At 41.1% G+C, this 13,249-nt stretch overlaps 1 protein-coding gene across 1 annotated transcript in view; it reads left to right on the top strand.

The window, feature by feature from the left end:
• Window positions 1-13,249, top strand: part of EFL1 (elongation factor like GTPase 1) — a 601,029-nt gene that overhangs the window by 15,389 nt on the left and 572,391 nt on the right. Inside the window, exon 2 of the mRNA XM_089676417.1 lies at window positions 8,637-8,737. Within this exon, the coding sequence (XP_089532543.1) occupies window positions 8,647-8,737 (91 nt within the window). The 5' untranslated portion in view covers window positions 8,637-8,646. The remainder of the gene's footprint in view (window positions 1-8,636; window positions 8,738-13,249) is intronic.

The following is a 13,249-nucleotide window of genomic DNA, read 5'->3' as shown; positions in this document are numbered from 1 at the left end:
TTTGGTCCGCACTTTTTTTTACAAGGAGTGATACGTATGGCTCCTCCTGTTAGGTTGCCTTTGTGTCCTTGGGACCTGAACTTGGTTTTGGAGGTTTTCCAAAAGCCACCATTTGAACCTTCTGGGGAGATTCCATTGATCTTGTTGACTTGTAAGGTGTTGTTTCTAGTGACAATCACTTCTTTGATGAGGATGTAAGAGCTGGCAGCTTTATCTTGCAGAGAACCATTTCTGGTTTTGCATCATACGGTGGTGTTGCGACCTCATCCGTGCTTTTAACCAAAGGTGGTGTTTGCTTTTTATATCAATCGGGACATAGTTCTGCCTTCATTCTTTCCTATGCCTCAGTCAACAAGAGAAAGGTCTCTGCATACCTTGGATGTGGTTCATGCTGTAAGGGTCTTCTTGAAGGCTACAGCACAGGTCAGGAGGTCAGATGCAATAATTGTGCTGCCAGAGGGGTCTAGGAAGGAGCAGGCGGCATCCAAGGCGGCTATTTCTCATTGGATCCGCCATTTGATCATTCAAGCCTATGATTTGGTTTGAAAGGTGAAGGCACACTCCACCAGGAGTGTGGGAGCATCTTGGGCAATCAGCCATCAGGCGTCAGTGGCTCAGGTTTGCAATGCCACTACATGGTCTTCAGTTGACAAGGTTCTACCAGGTGAATGTCAGAGTCGCAGAGAATTCTGCCTTTCGCTGCAGTGTTTTACAGAAGACTGAGTAGGTCCTGAGGGTTTATTGATGATGGCTATCATGGTGTCATCCTCCCCTCAAATTTCTTATTGCTTTGGGACATCACACATAGTCATGAGTAGCCTGCTCTGTGTCCCGTCATGAACGATATGAAAATTGGATTTTTTCTAGATACTTGCCCGTAAAATCCATTTCTTGGAGTACATCACGGGACACAGAGATCCCACCCCTCTTTCTGGAATGTCATTGCTTGCTACAAACCTGAGGTACTTCCTGTATAGGAGGGGTTATATAGGGGAGGACCTCGTCTCTGATTGGTTGGCCAGTGTCCATTCAGCTATAGGTGGCGTATAACCACATAGTCATGAATAGCCTGCTCTGTGTCCTGCGATGTACTCCAAGAAATTGATTTTGCAGGTAAGTATGTAGAAAAAAATCTAATTTTCATCTCCTCTAGACAAAGAGAGCAAATAACCAAATACCCTTGCTGTGCTGGCACAGTCAGGACCCTAGACTCTGCCATGTGTTTAGGAACTAAAAAACTACTGACATTGGACTGAGGGGAGTGAATGGGGACCAGCCAGTGAGAGTTAACATGCTGTATCAGACTAGCTGTTCCTGCAGGTGGGAATGCTATCAGCAAGGGACCTGAATGGGGGGACCCAGGTTAGTATCTGGCTTAATCAGGTAAGGAAAACATACCGCCTGGCAGAATTAATTAGAGGGGGGTGGGAGAGAGGGCAGGTAAAAAAAAAAAAACACAGACAAAATGTTTTTTTATAGGTTGGGGTAGAGTGTGGAAGGGTCAGAACTTCAGACAGGTTTTTATATTGATGGGAAAAATCCAAGCAGCTCCTTCACCTTTCACACCTTGAGGAGGATGCACTGCCAGTTGGACACCATGTAAATGCAAAATAACAAAATAGACGGCACATAATAAATAGCTGATTGTACTTGTACAGTTTGTATTGCATTAGCGATGTAACTAAGATCTCGGTAAAGATTTGGGATCTGATATTTTTGGTGTACAGGTCATTTTTGCTATTTTAGGTTTATGTTGCTGTCTGTATCCCCTGTATCTCTGCAGATATTTGACCTCACTGAAGACTGCAACAGGGTGCCAAAACCACAGTATATGATGGAATATATCCCAAATGGGGACACAACTAGGGCACATTTATTTGGTTGTGTGGTATAGTGGTTAGAACATCTGCTTAGTTTTTGTTGCTCACTGTCTTTCTGTCCCTGTGACACCAACACCCTCCTCTCATTTCTTGTTTTGATGTCAGTGGGAGAGGAGGTGAAGGGATTTCATCCAAGTGAGAACAGAGATGCTAGCACAAACATGACAAAACTTCTGATTCTTACCTACTTTCTTAAAAATAAAAAAAAAAAGTTGTGAATGTAGTTGGGCTCAGGGTGGATAAAAATCAATGATTTTTTTAAAAAAATAAAAAAAATCAGATTTTTTTGATTTAAATTGGATTTTTTTGATTTAAATCAGATTTTTTTGAATGAAATGCTTTTTGAGGAAAATATATTACCATCCAAAGGTTATTCCATCATGAAATAAAGATTTGTTTTTTAATTATGTAGAATAAGGCTGTATATGCTTAATTTTTTTGGTAAATAAATTCCATGAATCCATTCACAATGTCATGCTCTTCCAGACGTTTTTGTAAGATTATTGGGCAGTTTCTCTGCCTACAAGATATTATCACAGATGCTTGGTTTACTTTTGCAGTTCTCAAAACTGAATTTGACTCAGCGGAGATCACATGCCTCTTCACAGCAAAAATGTTATAACATGAACAGAGTTAAGAAACCGACCTTAATCCTAACTTCTACTGAATCAACCCCTTCAGTGCTAAGTTTCAAGAAGTTCAGTGAATAGAATAGAAACAATATTTTTCTGATTGTTTGGAGTGGAATAGATCTGCACAAGAAGAAAGTGAAACTAAGTGTGAGGAGGAAGGGGCTGACAGTCTAAGTTTCTTAAAATATATATATTTTGTTTAGCCAAATTAGTTAACAAACATGGATGTTTGTTTAAGCAAATAACATATGCTGGAATGTTATTGTTTCAGTTGAATAAATCTATTTAAATTGTTATTATTAAGGTAATGATTATTTTCTCCTTCCTAAGTACAACAGAAAAGTTGTCCAAATATGAATGATTAACCTATTAAACTGAAGATAAAAAAACTAACATGAAAAGTTGTTATTCTAAAAATCTTCATCTATTTGCATGTTAAAGTTATACCAGCAAGAATTAGTCTGTAGAAAACTATGATTTAAATCATGATTTAAATCGTGATTTAAATCAGTTTGATTTAAATCAAATCCACCCTGGTTGGGCTGCAGTGAACCTACCTGTGCTTTGCCCATGAAGCAACAACTGTATTCAGTTTCTGAGAGTTTTGTAAAGATATCCCTGTGTAAGCTCTAGTTGGATCTTCAATCTGAGCTTACGTAGGGATGAATGTCCATCCACTTCCATAAAAGAAGTCTGCATTGACGGCTTTCATGTTTCTATCCTGACACACCCCTGTAATGTTATACAAAGGTTTTTTAACCTTACCTGCTGTTTGTGGTGTTCAGTCAGAGACCAAGGTTGGATTTCTCCTGGTAGATTGTTCGCTGTGGAAAAATTCTTGACTATGAACATTGATCTGTTTTATTAAAGTGAGAAAAAAAAAATCACTTTTCCGAATATTTACTGTTTTAATTTCTAACCATCTGTTTATACATTTTAGAGATGAATAATTAAAATGCAAATAAATGTATTGTCAGCATTTGTAAACTAGTCATGAGGGGATCGTGAGTGTGCGGGGGTCTTTGCAGTGTTGTTTCTAGCGGAGGTATGTAGACTTAGCAGCGAAGGCCCTGGAGATAAATGTAAAATGTTGGCCATGGAAGCTGTTAATGTTTATCACTATTTCTCAGAAATTGAACTGGTTGTTTAAAATAATAATTATATATTTCAGAAACTTATGTATTTTAAAGCTGAACTCCAGAGATGATATATTTTGCATACTTACATTGGACCAACTTGGCACAATGTAAGTGTGTATATTTACTGCTCAAAAAAATTAAAGGAACACTTTTTAATCAGAGTATGGCATCAAGTCAATTAAACCCCTGGGGTATTGATCTGGTCATTTAAGTAGCAGAGGGGGGTGTTAGTCAGTTTCAGCTGCTTTAGTGTTAATGAAATTAACATGTGCACTAAATGGGGAACAATGAGATGACCCTCAAAACAGGAATGGTTTTACAGGTGGAAGCCACTGACATTTTTTTCCCTACTCATCTTTTCTGACTGTTTTTTGCTAGTTTTGCATGTGGCTAGGGTCAGTGTCATTACTGGTAGCATGAGGTGATACCTGGACCCTACAGATGTTGCACTGGCAGTCCAACTCCTCCAGGATGGCATATCAATATGTGCTATTGTCAGAAGGTTTGCTGTGTCTTCCAGGACAGTCTCAAGAGCATGGAGGAGATTCCAGGAGACAGGCAGTTACTTTAGGAGAGCTGGGCAGGGCCATAGAAGGTCCTTAATCCATAAGCAGGACCAGTATCTCCTCCTTTGTCCAAGGAGGAACAGGATGAGCACTGCCAGAGCTCTACAAAATGACCTCCAGCAGGCCACTGGTGTGAATGTCTCTGACCAAACAATCAGAAACAGACTTCAAGGATGTGGCCTGAGGGCCTGACATCCTCCAGTGGGCCCTGTGCTCACTGGCCGGCACCATAGAGCTCGATTGGCATTTGCCATTGAATACCAGAATTGGCAGGTCCCCCACTGGCACCCTGTGCTTTTCACAGATGAGGGCAGGTTCACCCTGAGCACATGTGACAGACGTGAAAGGGTCTGAAAAAGCCCCTTCTGAAGATGTGCGTGGTATGAAACGCTTAAAGAGAGAGCTAATACGCCGTGACGTCACGCTGCCGTAGCCTCGTGAAGGTCCGGCTGCCATCTTACTAAGTGGACAGTCAGTCCTTAGCATTTTATTATCGCAATTTATCTTGGCATTTGTTGATTTTTGGAAATAAATTACTTTATTCAATTTACTACACTATGGGCACCTATTTGTTTGGCTCCCCTGTTGAGCTATTAATTTCCAGAGCCCACCCAAGAGCTGTAATCCATCCCAGTATCCAGAGGAGGGAGGTCCTGTAAACAGGCTGCAAACACCCATCCATCCCTTAAAGGGGACCTCTGGCTGGTTGGATTCCTTTACAACCCAGGGACACCTGCTGTGCTGTATGCTACCCAGAGGGAGGATATTCCATACCTGGCCTATCTCGCTTCCTTAAAGGGGACCTCTGAGTGTATATTTACATGCGTATTTCCAATACGCATCTGGTGAATGTGTAATTTTACCACATCTTCAAGCACAAGCATTGAAGTATTTCCATTACTGCAACTGGCACCCTAGCACGGATTGTCACTTTATGAACTTTATATTTAATTATATATATCTTATTGGGTCTTAATTACGGACATTGTTATAACATAAGCGCTGCACTTGGATCTTATACATATGGGCTGTTGATTGGTCTGAAATTTAAAGGCACATAGCACATTAAAGTTAGTGTTTTTTCAGTGACCGGCAACAAAGGTTCTTCCCTTTCCCCATTCCACCCAAAGCTAAAACTTTTTTGACCATCTGGTGAACTCCCATGCCACTGGCAGCTACCCTGACGTAGATGAACTGTACGCAAGGTTGAGCAGAATTTCTACGCACTGGTTTCAGTTGCCTTTGTTAACTAGAGAAGACCTTTGGTACATTGAGCAGAAATGTTTTGTTTTTCCCCGCACGGGACTTGTTTCATTTTTGTAGCAATGCTTCCCAAACCCATCCCCAAGTCAAAGCTTCGGTGCTTGTTTTGCAGGTACCCTGACATATGCATGGTTGGCATAATCGGGCATTTAGCAATTTGATTTTGAACCTCTGTGCATGTCCAAAGAATGAAATATTGCTGGGACTCAAGGATACATTTTTGAAATGGTAGTTTAGAGGGATGTATTTTAGTTTTACTTATTGGCTGTCATTCTATATTGTAATTCCCTCAGGCACTCTGTATTAGTTGTAGATTCATGAAGTTGTTTGATATAGATCAACTTTGATTTGTGCGTTTATGGAATTTGAGCAACTGGAATTGTCAATTAGGACAATATTCAACTGTGACCATGTGTTTTTGTGTTTCTTAGGCTACTTTCACACTGATCCGCCGCAAAAACGCATAGGCATTTTTACCGCGCTTTCTGAACACTTGTAAAGGACAAGTGACTTAACTGCACCAAAAACACTTCCCTGGGGCATTTTTGAGGTGCTTTTCAGGCTTTTTCCATTGATTTCAATGGGAAGAGGTGTTTTTGGGGCATTTGTTTTTTAACTCCCCAAACATACCCCAAAGATGCTGCAAGCAGGAATTTTTAGACCGCAAGCGCAACATAGATATACTGTACATTCACATACATAGGGAAGCATTTTTCTTGAGCTTTTCAGGTTTTTTTTTTTTTTAACACAAAAAAGCTTCAAAAACTCCTTAGTGTGAAAGTAGCCTTAATAATTCAGTATTTTCAAAAATGCCTGAGATGCAGTACAGCCAGTTAGATGTGAAAGAGTGCCTTTGTCAACAGGGCTTGTGTCGATGTCATCAGTTCTACATCAGTTTTAGATGCTTATGAGATCATTCAGAATACACTGATGGATGCATTTAACCTGCTTCAAATGGGTTGTAGATTCCCATAGACTTGTATGAAAATGCAAATCCTGTCTTATGCAAACAAAATTGACAGTACACTCAAAGTTTCATCCAACACATTTCGTCCAAAGGGACGTCACCAGGGGCTTTGAGCGTGCTGATGTCATGCGCTGCTGGTGAATCAGGTGGCATACTTATAAGCGTTACGGTCGGTGGGTTTATCCAGCTGTATTTATTTAGTGCAACTTCTAACATCCAAGTGAAAGATATAACCCCACAATGTCAGGGAAAAAAAAATTTAAAAACTGAATCACGGAGTTGGAAAAAGGATCACCCCCTGGTGTCAGTGATTTGTTAAACAACTTTTGCTTTAAGTACGGCCTTTAGTCTGTTGGGATATGTCTCTATTGACTTTGCACTTAGACTTTGCAATATTTGCCCACTCTTTTTCTTTGCAGAACTGAGCTGTATTGGATTTCTCCCAGACATAATGTTTAGTGTGGAGGCCAAATAATTCAATTTTAGTCTCATCTGAACACCTTTTTTCCATGTGGCCTCCAAATCTTCAAGGTGCGTTTTGGCAAAGCTCAGTGGTGACTGCATGTGGCCCCTCTTGAGGAGACAACTACAAGACAAAAATGAGGGAATGGGTTAAACTTGACTGCCGATTTGCTTGTTAAGCATTGCCGTCTAAACCATAAATTACTATAGATAGGAAAATCACCCCAACCACGAGGTAAAGCCCCGTGGTGGGACAAGCTGTTACTGAAACAGCAAACTATGCTTATGTCAAACAAGTATTTTCTTTAATTAAATTATCAAACAGTATAATTATCAAAAGATAAAATGATATCATATGTTTGAAAACACACAGTGCTCAATGCCCGTACCATAAATCACAAAACAAAAAACAATGTCAACATATAAATGTCTGGACGTCTTAAGTTATATATATTTTTCTCTTGAGGAGAAGCTTTTTTTCTTGCAACCCTCCCATACAAGACGTGTTTGTGGAGAATTTGTGATATTGTCACATGCACACAATGACCACTCTGTCATAAATTCCTGCAACTGCTTCAGAGTTGCTGTAGGCTTCTTGGTAGACCCTCTGACCAGCTTCCTCCTAGCTCTTTCTTCCAGTTTGGTGCAACGTCCTGATCCAGGGAAGGTCTGTGTTTTACCAAATACCTTCCACTTCTTAATAGTAAACTTCACTGTGCCTTTGAAATGTTTTTGTATCCATCTCCTGATTTGTGTCTATCTGCAACTTTTCCCGGAGATCTTTTGACAGCGCATTGCCACCCATTGTTGACTGTTTGCTTCACTAGCACTACCAGGGACTGAAATGGTCCAGGAAAGCTCTTTTCATGCTGAGCTAATCAAAATGACTGCAGCTGATCACAGTTGAAAGTCAAATGGCTTTGTGTGCCATCGAGAAGGTGATTAACTACACCTGTTTGAGGTTACAAGTCATTTTTAGGAGGGTGGTGATCCTTTTTCCAACTCAGTGATTCTGTTTTTGAATTTTTTAAAAAATTTTTTTGACAGGTTGGTGTTATATCTTTCACTTGGATTTTATAAGATGCACTGAGTAAACACAGCTGGATAAAACTAAATTTGTGTATGTCTTCATTTCAGGTTGCAAAGCAACAAAATGTAATTATTTTAATAGGGGGGTGATTCTTTTCTATACCCACTGTATATCATGGCTTTTTATATATACTTTATTAAATGTTAATCCAAGGATAATGCACCAATAGGAGTCTTTTTTTGTCTTCTATAATTTACCTTGTACAAGATCACCTCTATTTCCCAAAAAGAAGAAGAATTGCAAGCTCAGTTATACTGATTGTACAAATGTGTATTAATCTCTTATATGCTCTGAGGTCTGGCAATCCAGTGCGGTTTTCACCTAGAGGTGACAGTGGTGGGCTCTTCATAGTGGATGAATCAGTTGGTATACAGGGTTGGAGGTCATTGGCTTCTTCTTGTTACTTGGCTGATTTGTGGTGTTTGGATCTGTGTTCACTGCAGTCAATGATTTGCCATTGAAGAAAAGAAGTACGTATATTGTTCTTCTTGTAAGTGGCTTGAGAAACTTTACACTAGTGCCAACGATGTCACTTAACTTTAAAAATTGACACAGACCAGAGCTAACACAGAACCTGTTGTATTAATCATTATGCTGTTTACATGTTACAGTAAATCCTATGTGTTCTTGTTTTTAGGTCTGGCACAATGGGGCTTGTAAGCGTGGAAAAAATAATTGCACTACAGAAAAAGGCTGAAAACATTCGGAATATATGTATATTGGCCCATGTTGATCATGGTAAGTAGTTTCTTGGCTATGGCAAGAGCAAAATGATTTCCTTTATAAGTTATGCTTGCAATTTAAATCCTCTTGTAGAAATAAGTTAAAATTGTGAGCCACTTATTTCCTGCTTTCTAGGGCTAATCTTTGTTGGTATGGATCATTTGGCCCTTCTCTCAGAATGAAAGCATGATTATGTCCATAAACAAGGAGGATCAGAAAGGAATAATCAGGCCCTTTAGTGATTAAACTCTCAGTTTCTTGACTGCAACGGCCCAGCAACTAACATTTTCAGAAGGAGGCCAGTAACGGCTTTCTGTATATTTCTCTAATGACAACTGATATCCGCATTAAGTTAATTTGTTCCTCTCTTCCCTGAGACCCATGCTGTGTTGCTTCACAAGTAGGAATACTTAAATTACTTGTAAATGTTCTTATAAAGGAACTGTTTAGCTCCACTTAAAAACTAGGAAGTCAAACATAGCATAGAAAGATCAGTAGCAATCTCACTAAGTAACCATCATAATATGCAGATTTACTTAACATTATTATGAATTCCAGCATCTTCTACATTAATATGCAGCACTGCATTTAGTAAAAGAATGCCTTGTGAAACTCTCGCCTTGTAAAACAACCCATTCAGTTTAAAATAGAAATGAAAGGCAGAACATTTGTGTATAGATATAAAAACATTATAAATACCTTTTTCAACCCCCCTCCTTCTTTTTAAAAAGTGATCACATAAGAGCAGCACACTGAGCTTCCCAGTGAATGGCTGTGTGCGGGAGGGGTGGGGTGTCGGGGCAAGTCTGATAATTGGAGGAGAGCAGGCTGCATTTCCAGCATACTGCAGCTAGGGAACTGACCACGCTGTGCTTTCTCATGCCTAATGTGGTCAGTTTTTAAGTACATGGTAAAGCAGGCACATATCAGGAATATGAAATATTGGGTTTACATATTCTTTAAGCTGCTTGTTCCATTGCCTTCCCCTCTCTGTCCTGCATACAGCAGAATGTACCGAGCATTGAATGCGCGGTCTCAGAAACTCATGAGCAAGCACTGAGCTTTATTCCCTATGCACGCATGCACAGTCCACTCTCTCTTGAAGCTCAGCATTCTGAGTGTGAAAGAGAGCTGACTGTGCATGCTGTGTCAGTAATTCAGAAAGTGCTGAAGACCGAGAATTGGTAAGGTTGACATTTACAGAAAGCTGGTCATCAATGGAAACACACATATTTCTCTTGGAACAGCTTTTCATTGAGACCATTGATGAATGATTGTGAGGTTAATCACCTGCTGATCCCATGTGGTTCTCGAGCTTCATGGTGGAATCTCTCTCCATGTCCTTGCACTCTGTTGGGCAATATAGTCTTATTCAGGTTGAACTCTTTATTTACGTCTATATAAAATGTATTAGGGGTCACCAGATTGTATTGTTTGGCTTCAACATCAAAAGGGGAACTCCAAATCGGTCCTGGTATTGGAGATGAGGGTTGTGACGGACCACCTGGCACTTTGCTTTGGGTGCCTTCGTCAGAGAACTGCTTCCTCACTGCTGAAACCCAGGAACAAGACATTATAGCTGGGCACCCAAGAACTAGATGACACTAACTTAGGTGTAAACTGGAACTATTTTATTGAACAGGAATACAGGGTTTTCTACACTTCAAAAATAGAGGCAGTCCCCACATGAACAATAAAAACAAATATTACACATTGAGACAAACGCACACACAATCCCACACTGATTAGGTAACGAGGACAGCTTGATACCAGACTAATCCCATCATGTAGGGACCTCCCAGAAGGACTAGCCAACAGACAGAAACAATAGGTGACTCAATTAACAATGGGACAAAGACACAACAGTAAACAGATTACAGCAAGAGACCTCAGCATCAGGTTGTTTTAAGCAGATGATATTAACAGCTGCGCTGAGTCCTTGAGTCTAGGAGGGGGGGGGGAGAGTTGAAGCAGTCAATGCTGGTTTGGGCAGAGAGACCCCAAATCTGTATTCTGGTCCTCCAGTTCTCAGAGTCTGTGTGTTTTGGGGAGACATGGATTTGAATCCAAAGTAAAACTACTCCAAAAGTCCCCCTAGGATCACACCTCCCAAGAATAGAGCCCCTCAGATGCCAGTGTCCGTGGTCAGTAGGCAAGAGGCTAGCCTTCAGTCCACTCCAAAAACCCCTCTTATAGTTGGGTCTGTCACAGGGGTAAGCCCATTTGGAAATTAAAAGTGATTTCTTTCCAATATTCTTGTTCAATAATCTTTTTTATTTTTTTGTGACGCAGTTGTACAGATATTACAATTATGCAGTAAAATATTTTGGGAGGATATGTATCAGTTGGGATCTACAGCGTACATAGTAGTTGGTTGTCTTTTGATGGAGGAAAGGGTATATTCACTAAGCACCTTTAACCACTTATTAAAGCGCCTTGAAAATGTCACTAACTGGGCTGGGGGTTCGTTATAGTGGGATAGAAGGGGTGGGAAGAAATGGGGGTAGAGGGTGGTAGGGACACCATAGGTGATCCCTAGTGGAGAAGATTGTTTCAATGTCTCGGGAAGAAAGTATGAAATCCAAGGTTGCCATGTCACTAAGTTTTGTGAATGTGGTCTAATATTTTAGTGATTCTGGATCTGGTTTTGGTTATGTGGAGAGTTGTACTTTCTAGGCTTTGCCTAAGGTTTGTTTTATTGCTGTGAGAATATACAGCATTAATCTGAATTGAGATTTGTGTAGGTGGAGCGGTCTTAGGTTAAGTAAGGGGTATTGTAGATGTACTGTGTAACCTAACAGTTTTCTTAACAATTGTTGATCAGTCAGGTCCACCAGGTAAGTCCAAGATCCTGCTTCTCTGCAGCCCTGGAAGCACAAAGGGCAGTAGCCTGATACATACTGGGCGATTCTAGTGAACACAAGATATCATCGTGTAAGTACTTTGTAGATGGTCTGTATGGCCAGAACCATACATTCACAATACTTGTATACAGCTACATACTTAAAGAGATGATGGGAACTTTTAGGCATTGTTCACACCATACACGCAGAAAAACTGATGGAAGGAAACGTGCAGATTTCACTTACAGAGACATCAGTTTTCATGCTCGTTTCAGTGAGTTTTATGTACATTGCAAATTCTTGCACAGAAGAAGTCTGCAGGTGATACCAGTGTTGCGGTGTGAAAAGGGCACATAGAGACCAATTGTTTTCTTTGTGCTTTTGCAGAACGTGTGCAGAAAAAGTGAAGTCTCTGCACATGGTGTGAACAAAGCCTTAGACTTGCATGTGTGGTCAGATGAAGGAAAACTTCAAACAAGCTCAATGGCTCTGGTGAGGAGCGCTCATATGGCAAGGTTTTCCACAATGAGCACCCAAACCATAGAAATGTGGAAGAGAGTACTAGACCAAAATCAGGTGAGAGAGTCCAGGATAATTTTAATTGTTGGTAAAAAAACAAAAATCATTTAAAAACAGCCAACACATTTCATGGGTATCATCACTTCCCCTTCATCAGGGCTAAACACAAGATAAAACTTGGATGTGCTCAGAGAAAACGGTGATCTCACAGATTTATATTAGATCCAGAATTGAACTCTCTGTACAGAGTAATAACTTGACAGCAGTTGCTGAGCAGCAATGGAGGCTCTTACTGCTCAGCAACTGCTGTCTAGTTGTTGCTCGATGTGGAGAGTTCATTACTAGTTCTAATATAAATCTGTGAAGTCACTGTTTTCTCTGAGCACATCCAAGTTGTGTCCTTTGTTGTTGTCTAGTCCTAGATCTGTAGCCCATTTCTGGGTATACAGGGGGGTTTATTGCACCGCAGAAGGGGAAATCATATCATAGTAGGAAGAATACTTTCCAACGATCTTAACTCCTTCCCGCCGGCGCCTCCCAGCTCTTTAAGAGTTTCAGATGCCGGGAGGCGAGGCGGGTGGGGCGTGGTTTAGGAATCATGTGACCGCCATGACGCGTCATCACGGCGGTCACATGATCGGGAAAGGTCCCGATTGAAAGAGCGGACCGGGACCTTTTCGTGAGTACCACACGTGTGCTGGGAGCGCGCAGGGCGCGCGCTCTCAGCACATATGTTTTTTGCTACATGAACGCAAATGTGCGGCCGCTCGGCATCTAGGCCCAGACGCCGGGAGGCCGCACATTTGTGTGCGGCCAACGCAAAGGGGTTAAGTAAAATATGAATAAAAGTTGCGTGGTCTGGGAAAATGACAGTGATGCTAAAGGCTCAGTTTTTATGTTTTAAAAATAAACATGTCATACACCTGCACCTGCTACAGTGGTTTTGCGCAGAGCAGCCCCGATCCTCCTCTTCTCAGGTTCCCTGCTGGCCATCCTGCTGCTTGCTATGGGGGCACTCATGCATGCTTGCTCCCGAGTCGGCTCTGTGTGGCCATAAGACATACAGAGCACGGCTCGCCCCAAACCTGCGCCCCCCTGCTCCCTCCTCACTGGCTGTGATTGAGAGCAGCAGGAGCCGACTGCTGCTGTGTCCTGAGCCAGTGAG

This window comes from Staurois parvus, unplaced genomic scaffold (assembly GCF_062004578.1).
Source record: "Staurois parvus isolate SC_StPar_1 unplaced genomic scaffold, SC_StPar_1.0 ptg000168l, whole genome shotgun sequence".
In the NCBI taxonomy this organism is placed as follows: domain Eukaryota; kingdom Metazoa; phylum Chordata; class Amphibia; order Anura; family Ranidae; genus Staurois; species Staurois parvus.
The sequence above is the reverse complement of the archived record's forward strand: the minus strand, read 5'-3'. Positions and strand labels throughout refer to the sequence as shown.